General features: G+C 57.6%; 1 protein-coding gene across 4 annotated transcripts in view; it reads right to left on the bottom strand.

Annotated features, from left to right (window-relative positions):
- PFKP (phosphofructokinase, platelet) overlaps nucleotides 1-25711 on the bottom strand; it is a 71455-nt gene that overhangs the window by 3344 nt on the left and 42400 nt on the right. For all 4 annotated transcript variants that reach the window (XM_021670722.2, XM_064371805.1, XM_021670721.2 and 1 more), the window contains exons 11-18: nucleotides 24642-24706; nucleotides 23799-23868; nucleotides 23453-23599; nucleotides 12914-12984; nucleotides 10938-11025; nucleotides 9768-9920; nucleotides 3048-3212; nucleotides 438-499 (exon numbers count right to left, since the gene is read on the bottom strand). In XM_021670722.2, coding sequence (XP_021526397.1) covers nucleotides 438-499; nucleotides 3048-3212; nucleotides 9768-9920; nucleotides 10938-11025; nucleotides 12914-12984; nucleotides 23453-23599; nucleotides 23799-23868; nucleotides 24642-24706 — 821 coding nt within the window. The remainder of the gene's footprint in view (nucleotides 1-437; nucleotides 500-3047; nucleotides 3213-9767; nucleotides 9921-10937; nucleotides 11026-12913; nucleotides 12985-23452; nucleotides 23600-23798; nucleotides 23869-24641; nucleotides 24707-25711) is intronic.

Raw genomic sequence — 25711 nt, 5'->3', positions numbered from 1 at the left:
CCCTGTGTCCTCCGTCTCCACACTGACTGTGCCTCCTGCCCGAGTCACTCAGTAGCTACCTTGGGCATCACATGGGAGAACCCTCGTGTATACGGGGGGGCGGGTACTAGCCCCAGGCTCAGGCACCCACTGGGGTCTTGGGACATTCCCTGACTACATTTCCTCCTTCCTTCATAAACGTCAGGTGCTAATTAGGGACATGATTGTGAGTTATCTAAAAGAAGACTACAAAGCAAAAATACATGTTTAAAATCACCCTTCAGTTGTCTAAAGGCAGGCAAGTATTTAGAGCAATGCACCATGACTTCCGCATCGCTCAGTGTGTGTAGTGCACTCCAGCAGCAAAGAAACGACCCCTCCTCCAGCCTAAGTCACAGCCTAGCATCTAGGAGCCAGGGTGTGGCGGTGCCGGGGAGGTCAGCCCTGATCTCACTCACCTGAGCACAAGGCCCCTCTGGATGGTGGTCTTCATTTTCTCCGTCAGGTGCTCCACGTTGGACTGGAAAAAGAGTATTGTGTTAATCAGACAATAAACTAAGCACCTACTGTGTGCCAGGCATTGCAGGGCAAGAAGTGCCGACTAAGTGTGGCGGTGAGTGTGGCGGAGGCGGCTGTGGCTCTTGTGGCTCAGGTCTTGGGGGCCCTCCCCCAGGCAGGGAGAGCGCGTCCACAGCGATGAGTGCTGAGGACTGGGCGTGGCCAGCAGCCCTTCCAGAATCAACAGCGTCCCTCTTAACACGAGAATCCGTGCATTTGCCTTTGCCTAATGCTCATTCATGCCTCTCGCTCCTGTTTTTCAGGATACTGTTCTCTCAGAGCTCTCGGGAAAATAACCACCTGTGGCCTTTCTGTGGCCTCTCAGATGACAGCCTAATGAACAGTTTCGGCCCAAGGAAGAATTTTGTAGACTCACATTTGTACACAAATTGTTTAAGGAAAAGAAGGTTGTCTTGAGAACAGTAAAGTGTAAAAACATTCTATTTCAGATCATGTTGGGAGGTGATTTTCTAATGACTCATCCTAAAAAAATGGAGATTTTTACATCTAATCAAATCTGTCACCACACCCAGTGGCTCATGCCTGTAATCCCAGCATTTTGGTAGGCCGAGGCGAGCAGAGCACCTGAGGTCAGGAGTTTGAGACCAGCCTGGCCAACATGCTAAAACCCTGTCTCTACTGAAAATACAAAAATCAGCCAGGCATGGTGGCACACACCTGTAGTCTCAGCTACTTGGGAAGCTGAGGCAAGAGAATTACTTGAACCAGGGAGGCAGAGGTTGCACTGAGCTGAGAGTGTGCCCCCTGCACTCTAGCCTGGGTGACAGAGCAAGACTCCATCTCAAAAAAAAAGTCAATTACTTAAGCGTTTGCCATGCTAAGTGCTGGTGAGGTATGATCTTTGGATAGATTTTTGAAATACAGTCTTGTGTCACATAACAGGGTATTTCCTGAGAAATGCATTGCTAGGTGACTTAATCCCTGTGCAAACATCCTAGAGTGAACTTACACAAGCCCAGGAGCAGAGTCTGCTGCAAACCTCAATGTCTGGGACTGCTGAATACTGCAGGCAGTTGTAACACAATGGCTAGGATTTGTGTATCTAAACATGACTAGGCATAGAAAAGCGCAGTTCAAGATAGCTTTTTATAGAAGATTAAAAACTACCTGTCTGGGGCAGCTCCATTATAATCTTATGGGACCCACTGTTGAAACATCGTGATGCAGTGAATGACCACAAATATTTCACTTCATGTGGGGAAGAGGTTTGTGATTCATGTGTCACATAATTAGTAACAACACCAAGGCCCTTTTTACTTGATCTGTTTGGCTCAGAAACAGGTAACCTCCTAATTTTTCAAAAGACAACTGTTGAAGTTGCGTCTTATCTGCCAAGGCCTGTCCTCTTGCACGGAGTTTAGCAACTTGGAACATTGCAGGGTCCAGGCCTGGATTCCACTGTGCCATCTAAGCAGGGGCAGACCCCGGGGTCGGCGACAGGGACTGGGCCCGGCCTCCCCACGCATCCACAGCACACACTGTGTGTGCCGAGGCTCCCTGGCTCCCCGGACACGGCCCAGCCTCCCCACGCATCCACGGCACACACTGTGCATGCTGAGGCTCCCCGGCCACAGCCCAGCCTCCCCACGCATCCACGGTGCACACTGTGCATGCTGAGGCTCCCTGGCTCCCCGGACACAGCCCGGCCTCCCCACGCATCCACGGCGCACACTGTGCATGCTGAGGCTCCCTGGCTCCCCGGACACAGCCCGGCCTCCCCACGCATCCACGGCGCACACTGTGCATGCTGAGGCTCCCCGGACACAGCCCAGCCTCCCCACGCATCCACGGCGCACACTGTGCATGCTGAGGCTCCCTGGCTCCCCGGACACAGCCCGGCCTCCCCACGCATCCACGGCGCACACTGTGCATGCTGAGGCTCCCCGGACACAGCCCAGCCTCCCCACGCATCCACGGCGCACACTGTGCATGCTGAGGCTCCCCGGACACAGCCTGGCCTCCCCATGCATCCACGGCATACACTGCGTGCTGAGGCTTCTGGCTCCTCCTGGGGCTCTGGCCACGCCTAGGTGGGGGAACTGAGTTAGAAGCCGCACATGGCTGAACCACCCTTCCCTAAAAGAGCCACAGATGCCAAGAAACCATGGCTGCCTCTGTCAGTTCAGAGGCAGGCACGGCGTCAGAGGCCTCGGGATTTAACAGAAGCTGCAGCAACCTTCAGAGCCAGTTGCCGACATGGGTGGTGACTGCCAGTGGAGGCTCTCAAATTGTGACACAGTGACAGAACATGACACAACAGACTGTATCACTTATTTGTAGACAAAAGGAACAAGCTTGTGTTTCACACACAAAGGTAGAAGGTGTCCTCAACCAGGTGCCTCCGCCGTCACCGACACTTGGAGGCACCTGGACGCTGCGGAGCACATCGAGCGTGGCGCGTTTTATGCCCCTCCATCTGCATGCCCCTCAAAAAGCAAACCATCCTAAACGTGATGACTCAGCAGCACTGAGTGGGCCCCATCACATACCTGTAGGTCCCTGATGTCAAAGGGCTCCTCGAAAATGTACGCGGCATCGGCTCCAGCCGCCAGCCCTCCCATGTTGGCCAGGTAGCCGCAGTAGCCCCCCATGGTCTCGATGATGAAGACACGCCGCTTGGTCCCGCTGGCTGACTGCTTGATGCGGTCGCATGTCTGGTCACAGAGAAGAGAGGAGTTACTCCAGTCCAGGGCCGGGTGGGCCCACCACCCCAGAGCTCCCCCACAAATGAACACAGCAAGGTCCCCCACTGCGCCTGAGCATGCAGTCCTGGCGTCGCAGAGGTGAAGGGTGTGCAGTGGCCAGGTTGCGCCCTCAGAGTGGGTGTGAACGTGCTGCAGTGCTCCATCGCCCCCAACCCCTGTGGCAGCCACCTGGACATGACCCTGATGACCCATGGCAGGGGCCTGGCCAACTGCCGCTCCCTTCTCCCAGGCCCTGTATAAGGGGATGGAAAAGCCAACCCCACAAGCCAGCTCACTCCATGCTGCTCTGTGACCGTCTCTGCTGAAGCAGCTTTCACTGGACGCAGACACCATTAGGTGAGAACTGAGATGGTAGGGGAGTGAGTGTCACCTCTCCAGCATGTCCCTGGGAACTGCTGTGCTACTGTATTTTCTTTTGAAAAGCTCCCTGTGATGTTACGGTGGTGTCCCATCTTCCATCCATCCATATTATGTTTATGGAAACTACTCAAGGGCAGATGTGGTTCTTAGACCCAGGTGCCTGGGGAGGTCTTCCGGATGCACAGGCATCGGGTCCCAGAGACAGACGTGGCCAATCTGCCCTCCATGAGGACCCAAGCTCAGCGGGGAGAAAAACAGCAGAGAAATGCACTGGCTGCCTCCCCACCCACACGCCAGCCCGGCCTGCAGCGCCCACTCCTGGGACTGCAAAGCCTCTGCCTGTGCCTCGGCTCCCACCTCAGTGGGGGGACCCTCCAATTTGTTCACACGGAACTGAGACCCAACTATAAAAACACAAATCTGATCCCGTTCTGGCTTTGTGCAAAATCCTTTGCTTATTTCAAGAACACGTGAAGCCTTTCTGCCGCCTGCCCCTGGCACCCGGTCCTCCTAGGGCCTTTGCATGTCCTGGCCGCTGTGTGCGTCACATTCCCACACAGTGGTTGGGGGAGAGCAGCCCCCAAAGGAATCCAGGTCCTAATCCCTGGAACCTGTGAATGTTCCCCTGTGCGGTGAGAAAGGTGACTCCCTAGGACTGCCCAAGTGGGACCTCGATGCCATCCCCTGCATCCGCAGACGAGGGACACAGAAGCAGAAGGCCCCCAGGCCCTGGAGCAGGACACTGCACACCCACATGGGAGGAGGCGGCACCAGGGAATAAGGCGTGCAGGCCTGCAGCTCTGGGCACCCCCACAGGCCACAAGGGACTCTCCTGGAGCAAACCCTCTGGCCTCAGCCCATGGCTCCTGCCTCCAGAGCTGTGGGAGAGCGAGTATGGTTTCCAGCCCCAGGTGTGTGGTCAGTGTCACAGTGGCCATGGGACACACACACACCTTCCTCAGCTCTGATCCAGAGAGACATCATTTCCTCAGGAAAACGCCACCTGGTTTCTAAGACCGCAAAGTTCCGTCTGTCAGGGACTCTCGGGACACCCCATGTCCTCTCTCCATCATCCTGGTGTCTCCCTGCAGCTGCCTGTGTGGTTACTTGACTTGGGAGGCTTTTCCTCACTCAGCTGCAAATTCCATGAGGGCAGGACTGTGGGCTGGGCTCATACTGCTGCACCAGCAGCAGCAGCACCCAGCCGCACTCCGACAGCAGCTGCTCAAGGAATGCTTGTCGCTGAATGACATAAGTGCAGTATCCCCTGCCAGCCATCCCGACCGAGGGCTGATCATGCAGGACTCCCTAGCCTGCTCTGTGGTTCAGCCAAGAGGAAGAGCATGAAGAGGCAGCTATGGGCTTCAGACTGGGAGCCACATGAGCGTCTGTGCACCAAAGTGTAGCAGCCACTGGGAAATTTCCACCTGAATGCTTCAGATGAAACCAAAAAGTGCTCTTTCATTAGTTAAGTGCGGGCTTGATTAAATCATTCCTATCTGTGCTCCCAGTTTCTTTGGCAGATTCTTTTCCTCAAAATAATTGCTTGGTATCTTCAAAATTGAACATGGGCTCTGGTTGGCGGGCAACTTTGCAGTGTGTAGAAGCCGAGATGGGAAGAGAAACAGGCAAAGGGAAGAATTCTCGTCTCTGTGCCTATGCGGGACAGAGGACAGACCCATCAAGGCTCCAAAGAGCCCACAGCTGCCTTCCTGCGTGGCCAGTACCGAATTCTGTTCCACCTGCACTGGGTCGCTCTATGTGATCTAAGACCTAAGACGCCGTAAGGCTCTCAGACTTGACTTAAAACCCATCGCATGGCCTTTGTTTTTGAGAATCCTGGGCACGGGAAGGACAACGTGGGTGGGACGTCAGGACCCCCATAGGCACAAACCTTCATAGGTCATTTTTCTTTTTCTTTTTTTGAGACGGAGTCTTGCTCTGTCACCAGGCTGGAGTGCAATGGCGTGATCTCCTTACTGCAACCTCTGCCTCCTGAGGTTCAAGCGATTCTCCTGCCTCAGCCTCCCGAGTAGCTAGGATTACAGGCGTGTACCACTATGCTGGCTAATTTTTGTATTTTTAGTAGAGACGGGGTTTCACCATGTTGATCAGGCTGGTCTTGAACTCCTGAGTTCGTGATCTGCCCGCCTCGGCCTCCCAAAGTGCTGGGATTACAGGCATGAGCCACCGTGCCTGGCCCTCAAGGGTTATTTTTCCAACTGAATCAGTCTTCTCCTGCGGCCCACCCTGAGGTGGGGAATTATTGTCGCTCATTCAAAGAACGACATCAACCGCTTAATGGCAAAAGAATTCTGCAGACAAAGCAGCTCTCCCATGAGGCTGATTTGTGCCCGAGCGCATGAGTTCTGGTCCCGTCAGCCTATGCCGACCAGGGTGTTGAACAGCACAGCCCTGCCACCTGGGCCACACCCCTGACCCTGCACTCCTCGACAGCTGGGACGGAAGAGGCGGCCTTTGCCAGAGCTTAGATACACCTTTCCTGAAGGGCTGTGGTCACCGCCATCTTCGCGGCACCTGACAGCAGCGTGGCACCCAGCTCACTGTGTTTCTGACGGGACATGATCAAGCTTACGGGACAGGTAACGTGGCATCGCTAAGGAGTGAAAGGAAAGGAGTCCTGCCGAAACCCCTGCAGCCATATCCTGAGAATGAGAATTTTGCTCCAAAGAATTTCGTTAATTCTGTTCTGCCCAGAAGACTCGCCAGCACCGCAAATATTCTGAGGGCAGCATCTGTAAGTTAAGCATCGATGCTGGCAAGGAGGAAATCATGAGTGAGGATGAGGACGCACGTGACCAAAGCAGATGACGGCTTCGCCACACAGACCCGCCCAGGGCTTCTGAAGCACAACACGCTGACTTCCCGAGCTGGACTCCTGTTACGGAGCCCACCCCGCTGTGCTCGGAGGGAGGTTCCGCAGCGTCCCTGGGCTCCAGCCCCAGATGCTGAGGGCCTCCCTTCTCCCGGTTCTAACCAGAAGCCGCCCTGGACTTGGTGAACATCCTCTGGGGCAAAATCACCCCCGTTGAGAATCCCCAAATTTTGTGAACAAAAGGAGCCATTGGATACTGGAGCCATCTATGGAGCTCAAACCAAAATGCAGCGCAGGGCCACAGTGAGTCACCGGTAACAGAGAGTGTGGCTGGATAGGGAACAGACGCTCACTCCCAGGCATCCTCAGCCTCTGACGGCTTCAGGACAGTGACCCAGGTCATCGCCTCGTGCCCTCACTTCCTGAGGACGCCACCAGCCCCTGTTCTATGGCCAAGAGCCCAGTTCAGACCCAAATCCAGGCCTTCTCGGGATCCACCCCGTTTGGCCATCAGTAAACAGGGCTCTGGAGAAAACACCTGCTGTGTTCTCATCTCCGCCCCCCTCCCTTTGGGGTCCACGGAGGGACCCTCAGCGGCTTTCTCTCCCCTGCCCCAGCTCCCGAGCGGCTGCAGCCTTTGCCAAGGTGACCTCGGCCAGCTGGCGTCATGTGCCCATCACGAGATTAGAACCACAGCACCCCCAAGACAGCCTCGCTCCCAGGAGCTGAGCATCAGACCGGACCGAGGACGCACGCACTCACTTACCAAGGTGGCTGTGCCCAGTGGACAGGAGGCTCAACTAACCACACGCTCCGGTTCTTTCTCAGACACTGTAATCAGTTAACTCAAGGCCCAGCGCGGTAGCTCGTCCCCAAACCCCCAGTGCTTTGAGAGGCCAAGACAGGAGGACTGCTTGAACCAGAGTCTGAGACCAGCCTGGGCAACACAGGGAGACTCTGTCTCTACATGAATACAAAAGACTAAGTGGGCATGGTGCCACGCACCTTTAGCCCCAGCCACTCAGGAGGCTGAGGTGGGAGGATACCTAAGCCTGGGACGTGGAGGCTGCAGTGAATCATGATTGTGCCACTGCACTCCAGCTTGGGAAACAGAGTGAGGACCCGTCTCCAAAAAAAAAAAAAAATTGTTTAACCTAGCTTTGAGAAATTTGAATGAAAAACCGAATTAAAAAAAAATTGAATAAAAAATCGATCCCACAATCCCTCTAGGAAGACTAAGAGTGGATGGGACCCGTCGTTTTTGGGGTGTTTTTGCCCCAGATACTTCAGTTTTCAAATTTTGACCCTACACATTTGTTATATATTTATAATCTAAAAAAAAAAGTTATTTACAGCAGAGGACTCTGGAATTAAAAAGAGAGATTGTTTTCTTCATGCCTGAAAGCACCCATCACATACCACAAGAATCTATGCTTCGTGTGGCAATAAAAGGTCACGGGGAGGTTAACACCAGCCTTGTCCTCCACCTTCAGCCCTGCTCACTAACTGCAGTGACAGCTCGCAAATTCTCCACCCATCCTCTTTGGGCAAGCTCCAATTAGGTAACAATTAGGGAAAAAGGGCGCTTCCATCCCTCTCATCACACGCTCAACTTTCACAGACCCAAAAATCTAGCTAAGGCCGGTAAAAAACCAGCAGAAGCGATGATGGAATCCACCCTGTGAAAGACGCTCATCTTCACATTCACAGCGGGAGGTCGGCCCAGAGCTGGGCTGGCCTGGCAGCAGCAAACTGTGCCACCTATCCCCAGGACAGCAGAAGCCACGTCTAGGTCAAAGGTTAGTGACTGCAAAAAAGAGGGTGAAAGTGGCCCCCAAAGCCAGTGAACACAGGAAGCCCTGGGCAACTTTCTTTCGTAAAGAAAGTGAAGAAAGTTTAAGATGCTCAGAAAAGCAAGAAAAGAGTGCTAAGCATTACTTACCATGGGAGTTGTATTTTAAAAGCTTGGTTTTTTATTTACCAGTGCTAGAAATAAGTTTCATGCCAAAGGTTTCAGAAAAAGAAAAAAAAAAACCTTTGAAAAATATTCATGCAAACCCAAGTCTCACAAGAAAAAACTGGACACATGCTGAAAAATTTTAGACATCAAATTTTTAAAAAATTAAATGCTTTCTTTGTTAGATATAGATCTTCAAACTCCCACATGAATTACCAAGTGTGACTCACAAACATGGTAATAGGAGTATATTTCTTTTAGCCTGGCATGGTGGCACGAACCTGTGGTCCCAGGTACTTGGAAGACTGAGGTAGGAGGATCACCTGAGCCCAGGAGGCTGAGGGTGCAGTGAGCTGAGATCACACCAATGCACTCAAGCCTGGGTGAAAGAGTAAGACCCTGTGTCTCAAAAACAAAAAAAAAAGTTATATATTTGTTTTATTATTGTCTCTTGGCAAAAAAAAAAAAGAAGAAAGAAAACCACCTAAACTCGCCCTGGTACTGCCTTAGATGTAATTTAACATCCCCAATTTATAAAGGGGAAAGTGAGGTCAACCGCCAAGATCAAACAGGTAAAATGCAACCGTCCATTCAGGACAATGAATACAATGATAAAATATTCAGTTCAATTTCTACCCTCAGCATCAAGGCAGGGGTCATCACAGCGGGTGCTGGAAGCGCAAAGGAAATGTAGGCCCAGCACAGAAACAGACAAAACACAGAGCAAGTTTAAATGCTGTGCCATCGCCGGAGACAGCACCCAGCACTCCTCGGGGCTGCAGGTGCTCACGGGCACTCCCTGAGTCTCGGCCACGCTACATCCCCCTGGTGGCCACACAGAAGAGGTGGTAAAACTTTTGGGAATGAGATCAAAAATTTTCAGTCTGAAAAGATCCTTTTCTAGGCGGGGAAAAAAGAATGAGAAGCTCTCATTCAGGTTATTTGTATGTATTTTTTTGAGACGGAGTCTTGCTCTGCCGTCAGGCTGGAGTGCAGTGGCATGATCTCGGCTCACTGCAACCTCTGCCTCTCAGATTCAAGTGATTCTCCTGCCTCAGCTTCCTGAGTAGCTGAGACTACAGGCTCAAGCCACCATGCCCAGCTAATTTTTTTGTATTTTTAGTAGAGACAGGGTTTCACCTTGTTGGTCAGGCTGGTCTCAAACTCCTGGACCTCGTGATCCACCCGCCTCAGCCTCCCAAAGTGCTGGGATTACAGGTGTAAAGCCACCACACCCGGCATTCAGGGTATTTGTAAAAGGCCATTTCTGGCACACTGGTAGATAAAAACAGCTGGGGCCCTGGGGTTAGCATGAGCCGGTGCCCGCCTCGCGGTGTGCGCACAGACTTACGTCGGTGATAGTATTCAGAGCTGTGTCTGCCCCGATGCTGAAATCGGAACCGGGCACATTGTTGGACACAGTGGCGGGAACCATGACCATGGGGACACAGAATTCCTCGTGCTTCTCCCGGGCGGCTGACAGCTCCAGGAGTCCCAGGTAGGCCTGTCAGACAAGCGTTGGAATTGTAGGGTGAGAGGGAAGCGGGGGAAGCAGGGGAGGCAGGGTCTTGCTGGGAGAGCCTCGGGAGAGCCACCTCCACCACGGCACACAGGGAGAACACTGGGGTGGTGTGAAGCCACCACCAGATCAACACAAAGTCACATTAAGGCCACACATGAGGATCAGCAGGTTCTAGGCACAAAGGGAGCAGGACACGATAGTTAGAAAACTAACCCTCTCACGCATGGGGCAGAGTCTGCCTTCTGAGGGTCTTACTTTTTTTGAGACTGAGCCTCGCCATCGCCCAGGCTGGAGTGCAGTGGCGCGATCTCCGCTCACTGCAATCTCTGCCTCCCAGGTTCAAGCGATTCTCTTGCCTCGGCCTCCCCAGTAGCTGGGATTACAGGCGCCTGCCAGCATGCCCGGCAAATTTTTGCATTTTTAGTAGAGACGGGGTTTCTCCATGTTGGCCAGGCTGGTCTCCTGACCTCAAGTGATCTGCCTGCCTCGGTCTCCCAAAGTGTTGGGATTACAGGCGTGAGCCACCACGCCCAGTGGGCTCTTACTTTTTCTAAAAGTAAGCAGAAAGGTTACCATGGGACTAATCTTCAATGAATAGAAAAAAAAAATAGTGTCTACAGTCCAATATGTGATTTTAAACAAAATTCTAGGTATAACTACCTTACACTCTCAGTAGCCACTGGACTCTGAATTCAAGAGACAGAATTACTTCCAGAGACCTGAAATTCATCAAGAGCTCACTGAATAGATGAGTCCTAGTTCAGGGGTCAAGCTTTTGCTTCTCGGTTAAGTTGCTTTATTGGAACTGGATCACTTGTAGGCCACGTCTTACCACCTGCTATTCTTCCATTCTACAGTTCTGCAGTGGCAGCTGGGTCTGGGAACCTGTCACCTCAGATCGTGGCCCGTAGTGAACACGTAATGTTTAGCCAACACAGGGCGCAGCTCACACCTGCAAGACTGGCAAGCGGGTTAAGAGAGGAACACTAACTAATGTACCTCAAATCCACCGATGATCAGCAGCGCGTTGATACTGTGCATGCGCATCTGCGTGGCGATCTCCTCCAAGTACTTTCCCGGGAGAACGCTGAAAGCAGCCAAATGGAGAATAATGTTGGACACCCCAAGCTCCAGGCAGTCTGCAGGACATCACGCCAGGAACCCTGGGAAATCATGCTGGTCCCCACTCGGCCTCCCTCCCCAGTGTGTGGTTGTAAGGAGCGGGGAACGTTTGCTGTTGCCATTTCACTCGTGTCACTGTGGCTGGTAGATGGCAGACTGACCAGGAATCTGATCTCAAAACAGTGTTTTCATGAGAAAATGAAAGCATTTCAGCTGATACCTCGACCTAAAAAGAACCCTACTGCCCCACTAGGAAAATAATAGCCTATAATTATTAACAATTGTTTAAATGGAAATTTCCAGTTTCCAAATAACTTACACATGCATTATCCACTACTGATCTCGTTTAAAATCGTATCTGCTCATACCTGCTCTCCCTCCCCCGTGCTATCACCGATGTCACATGACATGGCCAAGAAGTCCAACACCAGACCGTGCCCCTCCCTAGACCCCATCCCAAACCCGCCTGAAGCTTCCATGCTGACTGGAGAAACCCTTGTGTACTCCAGGTAGATTTGTAAGATGTCGTGGGGCAAAAACGTTCAGGCAGTCGGAGCACACAAGTGGATGCAGCTAACTGCGAAACTGTGCCGCCCCTAACATGAGGTTTCTTAAGCCTCTGCAGGACCGGCCCAGAACAGCCAGCTAGTCTGCTCTGTTTTCAAGAGCAGCACCCTGGACAGCAGCCCCAGGATGCACACCAAGGGATGCACCTGCCTCTAGTTAGAGCTTTCCCGTCCAGGGCACCGGCACGCGGGGCTCACGGGAACAGCCAGGAGGCAGCTGTAGAGCTAACCCTGCTCTGTGCCTCCCCGCCAGTGGCTGGGAGTACCAGGGCCCCAGCTGTAAAGCAAAGCAAAGGGGGCAGCTAACTCCCTTGGAACAAAAAGCCGGAATTATGAGGAATCCATCATTTATTTTATCTGCCGAAAACTACCTCCCTTCCATATTAGAATATAATCTGTAGTGATGACAGATATTAATATTCGTACCCCTGACATGATCAAAGATGAGAAGAACTTAGACTCCATCTATATTAGAAAACCCCATCATCCCCAGCGATGCAGGGATGTGGAGGCTTACTGTAGGTCAGAAAAAGACACTTTAGACTAGAATTCCTTGGGTCCCTTCTTGGGTTGTGGAAATCTGAGACTTGAGTCACAGCTGCTCAGGGCAGCTGTTCCCACCAATGCTACCTGCTACCAAGACTGCTTTGGGTTCGCTTAGAGTGCGTCACCAAGGCTCCATGGCCCCCCCTTTTCTTTTGGAGGCAGAGTCTCACTCTGTCGCCCAGGCTGGAGTGCAGTAGCACCATCTCAGCTCACCACAACCTCTGCCTCCTGGGTTCAAGCAATTCTCCTGCCTTAGCCACCTGAGTAGCTGGGATTACAGGTGCATACCGCCACACCCGGCTAATTTTTTTTATTTTAGTAGAGATGGGGTTTCCCACATTGCCCAGGCTGGTCTCAAACTCCTGATCTCAGGCGATCTGCCTGTCTCAGCCTCTCAAAGTGCTGGGATTACAGGCGTGAGCCACCGGGACCCTTCACCTTTATTGACCTCCACGGGGAGGTTTAGGCCCACCAGTCGGCCCTTCAAATGAATGGAAATACAAATGAGAGGAAGGTGTTGCCTAGTAACCTCCTCATCTCTCTCAAGCCCTGGGATGCACCCCCCAGCTCCCTGCAACATGAACAGTTCCACTGGAGGGAGGAGGGGTAACCGCCTGCACCCCTCCTTTAGGAACGCCTTTACAGGAATCGCAAGTTGAGTGGTGTTGACACCCAGCGATTCTCCTCTAGGGCATGGCTCTTCCTTCTTCCTTAAAAGCTGGTCGGAGATTAGGAACTCACCGTTTTGTCCCAAGAATGGAGCCTCCCTGGCCGGTCCAGCCCCCGACGTCTGTCCAGCCGATTTCTTTGATCTAATGTGCAAACACAGAATGAAACAGCTAAAGCGAACAATGAAAGGCAAGTTAGAAGGTGCTAAAAATAGCTTTCTGTGCTTTTCAACAGGCTGCATTCCTGTAAAGATTCGTGAGGCGTATGAGACAGCCCTTAGAGCGATGCCTGGATCAATCAAGGAACAGAGTCCGAAGTCAACGACTCCTGAACAGCAGCAGAACAGCTGCTTCTCTCTGCCTGCAAGGCTTCTGCAGCTCACCCCGCCGCCACGTGGCCAGTAAAAGAAAAGTAACATGGTTTCTAAATTGGTAAAAGATTAAGGGAAAAATTCTTTTCTTACAAATTAGGGAGAAAAATAAGAAAACAGATTGCTAAGCAAACTAAGGTAATTGCAGAAAGAGGATGCCACTGCGAGGACAGCACAGGCCGCAGGGAGGAGAACGGGCAGAAGGAGAACCCGCGGGAGGAGAATCGGCGGGAGGAGAACGGGCGGGAGGAGAACCCATGGGAGGAGAACCCGTGGGAGGAGAACGGGCGGGGGGGAACGGGCGGGAGGAGAACCTGCAGGAGGAGAACGGGCGGGAGGAGAACGGGCGGGAGGAGAACCGGCGGGAGGAGAACGGGCGGGAGGAGAACGGGCGGGAGGAGAACGGGCAGGAGGAGAACGGGCGGGAGGAGAACGGGCGGGAGGAGAACCCGCTGGAGGAGAACGGGCGGGAGAAGAACCCGCAGGAGGAGAACGGGCGGGAGGAGAACCCGCAGGAGGAGAACGGGCGGGAGGAGAACCCGCAGGAGGAGAACGGGCGGGAGAACCCGCTGGAGGAGAACGGGCGGGAGGAGAACGGGCGGGAGGAGAACCCGCGGGAGAAGGGGTGGGAGGAGAATCGGCGGGAGGAGAACGGGCAGGAGGAGAACCCGCAGGAGGAGAACGGGCGGGAGGAGAACCCGTGGGGGGAGAACGGGCAGGAGGAGAACCCGTGGGAGGAGAACGGGCGGGAGGAGAACGGGCGGGAGGAGAACCGGCGGGAGGAGAACGGGCGGGAGGAGAACCCGCGGGAGAAGGGGCGGGACGAGAATCGGCAGGAGGAGAACGGGCAGGAGGAGAACCCGCGGGAGGAGAACGGGCGGGAGGAGAACCCGTGGGAGGAGAACGGGCGGGAGGATAACCCGTGGGAGGAGAACGGGCCGGAGGAGAACCAGCGGGAGGAGAACGGGAGGGAGGACTACGGGCGGGAGGAGAACGGGCGTGAGGAGAACGGGCGGGAGGAGAACCCGCGGGAGGAGAACGGGCGGGAGGAGAACCCGCTGGAGGAGAACGGGCGGGAGGAGAACCCGCAGGAGGAGAACCCGCTGGAGGAGAACGGGCGGGAGGAGAACGGGCGGGAGGAGAACGGGCGGGAGGAGAACCCACAGGAGGAGAACGGGTGGAGGAGAACAGGCGGGAGGAGAACCCGCTGGAGGAGAACGGGAGGGAGGAGAACCCACGGGAGGAGAACGGGCGGGAGGAGAACCGGCGGGAGGAGATCGGGCGGGAGGAGAACCCACGGGAGAAGGGGCGGGAGGAGAACCGGCATGAGGAGAACTCGCGGGAGGAGAACAGGCAGGAGGAGAACACGCAGGAGGAGAACGGGCGGGAGGAGAACGGGAGGGAGAAGAACCTGCGGGAGGAGAACGGGCGGGAGGAGAACCCACGGGAGGAGAACGGGCGGGAGGAGAATGGGCGGGAGGAGAATGGGTGGGAGGAGAACGGGCGGGAGGAGAACGGGAGGGAGGAGAACCTGCTGGAAGAGAACCGGCAGGAGGAGAACGGGAGGGAGGACTGCGGGCGGGAGGAGAACGGGCGGGAGGAGAACCCGCTGGAGGAGAACGGGCGGGAGGAGAACCCGCGGGAGGAGAACGGGCGGGAGGAGAACCCATGGGAGGAGAACCCATGGGAGGAGAATGGGCGGGAGGAGAACCCGTGGGAGGAGAACGGGCGGGGGAGAACGGGCGGGAGGAGAACCTGCGGGAGGAGAACGGGCGGGAGGAGAACGGGCGGGAGGAGAACGGGCGGGAGGAGAACCGGCGGGAGGAGAACGGGCGGGAGGAGAACGGGCGGGAGGAGAACGGGCGGGAGGAGAACCAGCTGGAGGAGAACGGGCGGGAGAAGAACCCGCAGGAGGAGAACGGGCGGGAGGAGAACCCGCTGGAGAAGAACGGGTGGGAGGAGAACCCGCAGAAGGAGAACGGGCGGGAGGAGAATCCGCTGGAGGAGAACGGGCGGGAGGAGAACCCGCGGGAGGAGAACGGGCGGGAGGAGAACCCGTGGGAGGAGAACGGGCGGGAGGAGAACGGGCGGAAGGAGAACCGGCGGGAGGAGAACCGGCGGGAGGAGAGCTGGCGGGAGGAGAACGGGCGGGAGGAGAACCCACGGGAGAAGGGGCGGGACGAGAATCGGCGGGAGGAGAACAGGCAGGCGGAGAACCCGCGGGAGGAGAACGGGCGGGAGGAGAACCCGCTGGAGGAGAACGGGCGGGAGGAGAACCCGCTGGAGGAGAACGGGCGGGAGGAGAACCCGCGGGAGGAGAACGGGCGGGAGCAGAACCGGCGGGAGGAGAACCGGCGGGAGGAGAACGGGCGGGAGGAGACCGGGCGGGAGGAGACCGGTCGGGAGGAGAACCCGCGGGAGAAGGTGCGGGAGGAGAACCGGCGGGAGGAGATCCCGCGGGAGAAGAACGGGCAGGAGAAGAACCCGCAGGAGGAGAACGGGCGGGAGAGAACGGGCGGGAGGAGAACGGGCGGGAGGAGAACCAGCGGGAGAGAACAGGCGGGAGGAGAAGCCGCTGGAGGAGAACGGGCGGGAGGACAACGGGCGGGAGGAGAACCGGCGGAAGGAGAACCCGCTGGAGGAGAACGGGCGGGAGGAGAACCGGCGGGAGGAGAACCTGCGGGAGGAGAACGGGCGGGAGGAGAACCCGCTGGAGGAGAACGGGCGGGAGGAGAACGGGCGGGAGGAGAACCGGCGGGAGGAGAACGGGCGGGAGGAGAATGGTCAGGAGGAGAACCCGCGGGAGAAGGTGCTGGAGGAGAACCGGCAGGAGGAGATCCCCCGGGAGAAGAACGGGCAGGAGAAGAACCTGCAGGAGGAGAACGGGCGGGAGAGAACGGGCGGGAAGAGAACGGGTGGGACGAGAACCAGCGGGAGAGAATGGGCGGGCGGAGAACCCGATGGAGGAGAACGGGCGGGAGGAGAACGGGCGGGAGGAGAACCGGCGGGAGGAGAACGGGCGGGAGGAGAACCCGCTGGAAGAAAACGGGCGGGAGGAGAACGGGCGGGAGGAGAACCGGTGGGAGGAGAACCCGCGGGAGAAGGGGCGGTAGGAGAACCGGCGGGAGAAAAATCCGCAGGAGAACGGGCGGGAGGAGAACGGGCGGGAGAAGAACCCGCAGGAGGAGAACGGGCGGGAGGAGAACGGGAGGGAGGAGAACGGGCGGGAGGAGAACCCGCGGGAGGAGAACGGGCGGGAGGAGAACCGGCGGGAGGAGATCGGGTGGGAGGAGAACCCACGGAAGAAGGGGCGGGAGGAGAACCGGCCGGAGGAGAACCCGCGGGAGGAGAACAGGCAGGAGAAGAACCCGCAGGAGGAGAATGAGCGGGAGGAGATCGGGCGGGAGAAGAACCCGCGGGAGGAGAACGGGCAGGAGGAGAACGGGCGGGAGGAGAACAGGTGGGAGGAGAACGGGCGGGAGGAGAACGGGCGGGAGGAGAACCCCCTGGAGGAAAACGGGCGGGAGGAGAACGGGCGGGAGGAGAACCCGCGGGAGAAGGGGCGGGAGGAGAACCGGTGGGAGGAGAACGGGCAGGAGAAGAACCCACAGGAGGAGAACAGGTGGGAGGAGAACAGGCGGGAGGAGAACCCGCTGGAGGAGAACGGGAGCGAGGAGAACCCGCGGGAGCAGAACGGGCAGGAGGAGAACCGGCGGGAGGAGATCGGGCGGGAGAAGAACCCACGGGAGAAGGGGCGGCAGGAGAACCGGCGTGAGGAGAACTGGCGGGAGTAGAACGGGCGGGAGGAGAACCCGCTGGAGGAGAACGGGCGGGAGGAGAACCCACGGGAGGAGAACGGGCGGGAGGAGAACCCACTGGAGGAGAACGGGCGGGAGGAGAACCCGCTGGTGGAGAACGGGCGGGGGGAGAACCCGCTGGAGGAGAACGGGCGGGAGGAGAACCCACGGGAGGAGAACGGGCGGGAGGAGAACCCACGGGAGGAGAACGGGAGGGAGGAGAACCTGCTGGAAGAGAACCGGCGGAAGGAGAACGGGCGGGAGGAGAACGGGCGGGAGGAGAACCCGCTGGAGGAGAACGGGCGGGAGGAGAACCCGCTGGAGGAGAACGAGTGGGAGGAGAACCCGCTGGAGGAGAACGGGCGGGAGGAGAACCCACGGGAGGAGAACGGGCGGGAAGAGAACTGGCAGAGGAGAACCGGCGGGAGGAGAACCCGCTGGAGGAGAACGGGCGGGAGGAGAATGGGCGGGAGGAGAACCGGCGGGAGGGGAATCCGCGGGAGAATGGGCGGGAGGAGAGCTGGCGGGAGGAGAACGGGCGGGAGAAGAACCCGCAGGAGGAGAACGGGCGGGAGGAGAACGGGTGGGAGGAGAACGGGCGGGAGGAGAACGGACCGTAGGAGAACCCGCTGGAGGAGAACGGGAGGGAGGAGAACCCGCGGGAGGAGAACGGGCGGGAGGAGAACCCACGGGAGAAGGGGCGGGAGGAGAACCGGCGGGAGGAGAACCCACGGGAGGAGAACGGGCAGGAGAAGAACCCGCAGGAGGAGAACGAGCGGGAGGAGAATGGGCGGTAGAAGAACCCGCGGGAGGAGAACAGGCAGGAGGAGAACGGGCGCGAGAAGAACAGGTGGGAGGAGAACGGGCGGGAGGAGAACGGGCGGGAGGAGAACCCCCTGGAGGAAAACGGGCGGGAGAATGGGCGGGAGGAGAACCGGCGGGAGGAGAACGGGCAGGAGAAGAACCCACAGGAGGAGAACAGGTGGGAGGAGAACGGGCGGGAGGAGAACCCGCTGGAGGAGAACGGGAGGGAGGAGAACCCGCGGGAGAAGAACGGGCGGGAGGAGAACCCGCGGGAGCAGAACGGGCGGGAGGAGAACGGGCGGGAGGAGAACCCGCTGGAGGAGAACGGGCGGGAGGAGAACCCACGGGAGGATAACGGGCGGGAGGAGAACCCTCTGGAGGAGAACGGGCGGGAGGAGAACCCGCAAGAGGAGAACGGGCGGGAGGAGAACCTGCTGGAGGAGAACGGGCCGGAGGAGAAGGGGCAGGAGGAGAACCGGCGAGAGGTGAACCGGCGGGAGGAGAACGGGCGGGAGGAGAACGGGCGGGAGGAGAACGGGCGGGAGGAGAACCCGCTGGAGGAGAACGGGCAGGAGGAGAACGGGCAGGAGGAGAACCGGCGAGAGGAGAACGGGCGGGAGGAGAACGGGCGGGAGGAGAACGGGTGGGAGGAGAACCCGCTGGAGGAGAACGGGCGGGAGGAGAACGGGCGGGAGGTGAACCCACGGGAGGAGAAAGGGCGGGAGCAGAACCGGCGGGAGGAGAACCGGCGGGAGGAGAATGGGAGGGAGGAGAACCGGCGGGAGGAGAACAGGCGGGAGGAATACGGGCGGGAGGAGAACGGGTGGGAGGAGAACCCGCTGGAGGAGAACGAGCGGGAGGAGAACCCGCGGGAGGAGAACGGGCGGGAGGAGAACCCTCTGGAGGAGAACGGGCGGGAGGAGAACCCGCAAGAGGAGAACGGGCGGGAGGAGAACCCGCTGGAGGAGAACGGGCGGGAGGAGAACGGGCGGGAGGAGAACCGGCGAGAGGTGAACCGGCGGGAGGAGAACGGGCGGGAGGAGAACGGGTGGGAGGAGAACGGGCGGGAGGAGAACCCGCTGGAGGAGAACGGGCGGGAGGAGAACCCGCGGGAGGAGAACGGGCGGGAGGAGAACGGGCGGGAGGAGAACCGGCGAGAGGAGAACGGGCGGGAGGAGAACGGGCGGGAGGAGAACGGGTGGGAGGAGAACCCGCTGGAGGAGAACGGGCGGGAGGAGAACGGGCGGGAGGTGAACCCACGGGAGGAGAAAGGGCGGGAGCAGAACCGGCGGGAGGAGAACTGGCGGGAGGAGAATGGGAGGGAGGAGAACCGGCGGGAGGAGAACAGGCGGGAGCACTACGGGCGGGAGGAGAACCCGCTGGAGGAGAACGGGCGGGAGGAGAACCCGCTGGAGGAGAACGGGCGGGAGGAGAACCCGCTGGAGGAGAACGAGCGGGAGGAGAACCCGCGGGAGGAGAACGGGCGGGAGAGAACGGGCGGGAGGAGAACCGGCAGAGGAGAACCGGCGGGAGGAGAATGGGCAGGAGGAGAACGGGCGGGAGGATAACCGGCGGGAGAATAACCGTCGGGAGGAGAACGGGCAGGAGGAGAACCTGCTGGAGGAGAACGGGTGGGAGAAGAACCCGCAGTAGTAGAACGGGCGGGAGGAGAACGGGCGGGAGAAGAACCCGTGGGAGAAGAACAGGCGGGACGAGAACGGGCGGGAGGAGGACCCGCTGGAGGAGAACAGGCGGGAGGAGAACGGGCGGGAGGAGAACCCGCGGGAGAAGGGGCGGGAGGAGAACCGGTGGGAGGAGAATGGGTGGGAGGAGAACGGACGGGAGGAGAACGGGCGGGAGGAGAACGGGCGGGAGGAGAACCTGCTGGAAGAGAACCGGCGGGAGGAGAACGGGCGGGAGGAGAACGGGCGGGAGGAGAACCTGCGGGAGGAGAACCTGCGGGAGGAGAACGGGCGGGAGGAGAACCCGCTGGAGGAGAACGGGCGGGAGGAGAACCGGCGGGAGGAGAACCCGCGGGAGGAGAACGGGCAGGAGAAGAACCCGCAGGAGGAGAACGGGCGGGAGAGAACGGGCGGGAGGAGAACCCGCGGGAGGAGAACGGGTGGGAGGACAACAGGTGGGAGGAGAACAGGCGGGAGGAGAACCGGCGGGAGAAGAACCCGCGGGAGAAGGGGCGGGAGGAGAATCAGCGGGAGGAGAACGGGCGGGAGAGGAACCCGCAGGAGGAGAACGGGCGGGAGGAGAATGGGCAGGAGAAGAACCCGCAGGAGGAGAACGGGCGGGAGGAGAATGGGTGGGAGGAGAACGAGCGGGAGGAGAACCCGCTGGAGGAGAACGAGCGGGAGAACGGGCGGGAGAAGAACCCGCGGGAGGAGAACGGGCAGGAGGAGAACAGGCGGGAGGAGAACAGGTGGGAGGAGAACCCGCTGGAGGAGAACGGGAGGGAGGAGAACCGGCGGGAGGAGATCGGGCTGGAGGAGAACCCACGGGAGAAGGGGCGGGAGGAGAACCGGCGGAAGGAGAACCCGCGGGAGGAGAACGGACAGGAGGAGAACCCGCAGGAGGAGAACGGGCGGGAGGAGAACGGGTGGGAGAGAACCGGCGGGAGGAGAACGGGCGGGAGGAGAACCCGCTCGAGGAGAACGGGCGGGAGGAGAACCCGGTGGAGGAGAACGGGCGGGAGGAGAACCTGCTGGAGGAGAACGGGCGGGAGGAGAACAGGCGGGAGGAGAACGGGCGGGAGGAGAACCTGCGGGAGGAGAACCTGCGGCAGGAGAACGGGCGGGAGGAGAACCGGCGGGAGGAGAACGGGCAGGAGGAGAACGGGAGGGAGGAGAACGGGCGGGAGGAGAACCGGCGGGAGGAGAACGGGCGGGAGGAGAACGGGAGGGAGGAGAACGGGCAGGAGGAGAACCTGCGAGAAGAGAAGGGTCGGGAGGATAACGGGCGGGAGGAGAACGGGTGGGAGGAGATCGGGAGGGAGGAGAACCCGCGGGAGGAGAACGGGCGGGACGAGAACGGGCCTGAGGAGAACCCGCGGGGCTTGAACTGCAGCTCCGCAGCTTCCGATCACGAGATTCTGGGTAAGTTCACATATTTGGTGGACGCACTGCTATGTTGCATTGCAATCTCCAGGTAAATTATGTTAGAAAAAATATCATTCTATATCAAAAGGTAAATATTGTACAAGGCGTACACACACACACACACACACACACACAGAGACACACACGTGATCTAAAATAAGGAGCTCCAAGTTGACAGAACCATATAAATCAGTTTTGAAGGCAGTATTTCTCTAAAGTAAATAGCCATTTTAGGCCAATTAATCTTCACAGGTCTGAACAAGACAGACAGGGAAAGCAGAATCCACCCAGGACAGAACAGTTCCTAATCCGGATCTTGCTGTTGAGACGCAGGTGTCTGGGCCAGTGGAGAAAGGGGATCACCAGTGGTGGAAGGTGGATCGGTGGTTCCCAGGGATGCTGGCGGGCGTCTACACCCCACCTGTCTGCCACTCCTCAGGCTCCTGGGTGGGGGTCTCCTCTTCCCACCCTACTTTTTTTTTCTTTTTTCAAGACAGAGTCTCACTCACACACCTTCACCCTGGCATCTCCAGTGCTGTCCTCACCCGGGGGACACACCCCTTCACCCCGGCATCTCCAGTCCCGTCCTCACTTGCAGGACCTACACCTTCACCCCAGCATCTCCAGTCCCGTCCTCAGCCGGGACACACCCCTTTGCCCCAGCATCTCCAGTCCCATCCTCACTCACAGGACTCACACCTTCACCCCAGTATCTCCAGTCCCGTCCTCACTCGCAGGACTCACACCTTCACCCCAGTATCTCCAGTCCCGTCCTCAGCACACCCCTTTGCCCCAGCATCTCCAGTCCCATCCTCACTCGCAGGACTCACACCTTCACCCCAGCATCTCCAGTCCCATCCTCAGGCAGGACACACCCCTTCGCCCTGGCATCGTGAGCCTCCGCTCCGCATCCTTCCCGCACGTAGCGCATCTCAGGGCTTCCCGGGCCCCGTAAGTTGCAGCTCCATCCCTTCCACACGCTCAGTCCGGGAGTGGAGTGATTCTTGCCTCCTCCACTTATGCCCGCGTGGACTCAGCAAGCAAATCCCTCCCGACCCTTGAAGGTGTCTTGCCATCCGACGGTGGCCAGTCTGGACCGCGCCACCTCTTGCTGGGTGACTGCAAAGCCTGGATGGAAGCCCTGCCTCCTCTCTGCCTTGATGAACAGCAGAGGGTCCCTTTAGAAAGCTCTTGGTATGGGCTAATCCCTGCTCAGGACCCTCAAATCTCATATAACATAAAAGCCAACCTCCTGAGGCTGCCCACAAGCAACCGCTCCCGCTCCTGCATTTCCATCCTCACTGCCCTGCACTGGTTTGGAGTCCCCCCTCCCCATGAGCATCAGCTCCGGGGTGTCCTTTCCCCCAACCTGGGTGGGTGTCCCCGAGGTCCACATGAGCCACCCGCTCACCTGATCTGCAGTCTGGGAGCACCTTCCCCAGTGCAGCTGTGTGTGGGATCTCCGGCAGGCCCTCCTCAGGTGCCTCTGAGGACTGCTCACCGTCCAGAAAGCAGGGGGGTCCTCACTCACTGTCCTCTCCCCCTCTAAAACCCACCCTCCACGGATCCAGAGAGTTTTTGTCTCCTTTGCTCACTCATTTCCTCAGCGTAATAATTTCACAAAGTAGGAAGCCAGGCAAGGTGGCTCATGCCTGTAATCCCAGCACTTCGAGAGGCTGAGGTGGGTGGATCACCTGAGGTCAGGAGTTCAAGACCAGCCTGGTCAACATGGTGAAACCCCGTCTTTACTAAAAATACAAAAATTAGCCAGGTGTGGTGGTGCATGCCTATAATTCCAGCTACTCAGGAGGCTGAGGCAGGAGAATCGCTTGAATCTGGAAGGCGGAGGTTGCAGTGAGCCGAGATCGCGCCACTGCACTCCAGCCTGGACAAAAGAGATTCTATCTCAAAAAAAAATTTCAGAAAGTAGGTATCTGTTGGTTAATCGGATAAACAGCGACAGTGCAGCCCCTGGTCAGGGGCCGAATCCGGTTTCCTCTCCTGCCTCTTCACCCAGCCCCGTCGGCATCTCTGTGCCTCAGTTTTCTCGTAAGGAAAATGGGGGTAACATCTTGGATTTCATGTGAGGCATAAACGGGCGAGCACGTGTAAATCCCACAGGATAAGCGGACAGGTGGCACTCGAGGTGCTCATGGCGTTCACTAACGTTTTCATTTCAGTGGGTGCTTGCACACACCAGACACCTCCCTTTTCACCTCCAGCGCCCATTTGAAACCAGCCACAGCCTCCAAGGCGACGTCACCATCCTTCTCAGCCAATGTTGGGGCCATCAGACCCCAGAGGCACCGCTTCAGAAAATTCAAAAGCACCTCATACCCGGGGCTCCCACAGAGGGCCTAAAACCCACCCTAGGCTGGGATTTTACTGCAGAAGCAATGCCTCGAATAAGTAGTCATTCCGCCCCAATGTCACAGGATCCTAGACTGAAACCTGAAAAGGTGTAAGGGCCATGGAGGGCCTCCCCACATCCACCACACTCAGACGCCTGCCTGCAGCCTCCTGGGTGACTCACCTGGCCTTTGGCAAAGCCGTCAAAGCCATCGTAGATGGCAAGCATCCTGTGGCCGTCGGCGATGCCCACGCGCACGGCTGAGCGCACGGCCGCGTTCATCCCAGCCGCAGGTGCCCCCACGTTGATGACAGCCACGTTGTAATTGGTCTGCAAGACAAGGTGGGCGGGAGCTGGTCACAGGCACACGTGAGCTCCATTTGCTGCACACCTTGGCAGTGGTCTACGCCGTGCCAGGCCAGAAAACAGGTGGCCTCATTCAGAGAGGCAGAGGCCACGAGGGGAGCCCCACGGGAGAGGTCAGGGAGCAGAAGAAAGGCCGGGGTGTCGCACGAGGCCGGTCGCCTACCTTTGGGATCTGATCATCCGGCAGCTTGATGGCAAGTCGCTTGTAGGTGTTCAGGTTGCCTGCAAAGCTCCTAGAAGAGGAGGATGTGGTCGGATCAGAGCCGGGTACACTGGACACAGTCGGGTACATGGGGCCCGTGTGAGAAAAGGCGGCTTCTCCGCCAGCACTCCGTGTGTCTGCCAGCTATCCGGGCAGGAGGAGGAGGCCCCAGGATTCCACACGCACCGCAGAGCCCCTGACTGGGACCCACAGTGCCGTCCACGTCTCGTGTGGAAATGGATTAAGGGAAAAGGGCACGCTTCTACACTTCGTAACGTTCTCTTGCAAAACATGGGCCATGGCTGGGTGCAGTGGCTCAGGCCTGGAATCCCAGCTCTTTGGGAGGCTGAGATGGGTGGATCACTTGAGGTCAGGAGTTCAAGACCAGCCTGGCCAACGTGGTGAAACACTGTCTCTACTAATACAAAAATGAGGCAGGCGTGATAGATCACTTGAACCTGGAAGGCGGAGGTTGCAATGATCTGAGATCATGCCACTGCCCTCCATCCTGGACAACAGAAGGAGACTGTCTTAAAAAAACAAACAACACATGTGGGCTACAAGTCACACTGTACCTTACTCTCATTAGCTCCTAAACAAGCCCTACCTTGCCGAAAAGGACCAAAGGCAAATTCAGAAAATGACTTCTCTCTAACCAGTCACCAGGCCTGCTATGGCAGAAGTGGTGCTGTGAGTACCGTCCGACCTTCTGAGTTTTCACGTGCACAACCCCAAGCACATCTGCGGTGGCCAGGCCTGAGGGGCGCATGCCCGACAGAGCAGAGCTCTCTCCAAAGCACTCACCTCCCCCGGAGTCGAACCGCGTCCTGAAACCTTCTCTCATCCATCGCTTTCTGCACATCCTGAGTCTTTTAAAACAATAACGAAAAGAAAGAATGAATGTGTCAGGACCTGGTACACTGCATGAGGTGGGTAGTGGCTCGCTGGGTCCTTCCCGCCGGCCGCCTCCAGTCTGAGCCAGGCAGCCGGTAGCCCCAGGGTTAATGGTCTAGACCACCAGCCGCCGTCTGTGTCCTGATGCTGGTTGGCAGCTGGCCCCTCACTGCCCGGCTGTGAGGTCACAGCCCTGGGGTCTGCCTAGCTCAGGAGGCTTCTGAGGAGAAAAGAGGAGGCATCACCTGCTGTCTGTGGACAGAAGATTGTGAAGATTTTACTCTAAGAGAACAAAGCCGAGGAAATGAAATCTCTCAGGCATGGTTCTGAGGAATCCTCAATTTGAATACGGTCGGGAAAACCAAAACAGAAGACACCAGGCTCACTGGGGACGTGGACAGGAGGGAGGTCACAGCGGGCGGGGAGCAGAGTCCCAGATGCCCTGGGACACGTGGCCGGGACTGACACACACCAGGCAGCCCCGTGCAACGTCAGGATCTCAGGCAAGTTCTTTCTCACTCTGAACTTCAATTTCCTCATCTGTAAGATGAGAAAAACACCCCTACTTCCAGCGATGTCTAAGGTTCCTCAAACATGTCAGACCCTCAGGAAGACGCCCGACAAATAGCAGGTACACAGTAGCGGCTCCCTTGGCTTTCACAACAAAGCCACATAAGGGTGGTTTCAAGGTCAGGGCAAGTTTCACCTACAGCGATCCTCTCTAGACAAGCAGAGACACGAGACACAGGCTCAAAATACGCGTACTGCATGTAGTTCAGCGCTCTAAGCCTTTGAAGCCTACTGCCTCTCACATGCACACAGGCACATACTAACATGCACACACTACCTCACACATGCACACATGCATATATACCCACACACTAATATGCAGACACACAATGCCTCACACATGCACACATGCATATATACCCACACACTAACATGCAGACACACAATGCCTCTCACATGCACACATGCAT

This window comes from Aotus nancymaae, unplaced genomic scaffold (assembly GCF_030222135.1).
Source record: "Aotus nancymaae isolate 86718 unplaced genomic scaffold, 86718_ANA_hifiasm-v0.15.2.pri h1tg000173l, whole genome shotgun sequence".
In the NCBI taxonomy this organism is placed as follows: Eukaryota; Metazoa; Chordata; class Mammalia; order Primates; family Aotidae; genus Aotus; species Aotus nancymaae.
This window is presented reverse-complemented; position numbering and strand designations above follow the sequence as displayed.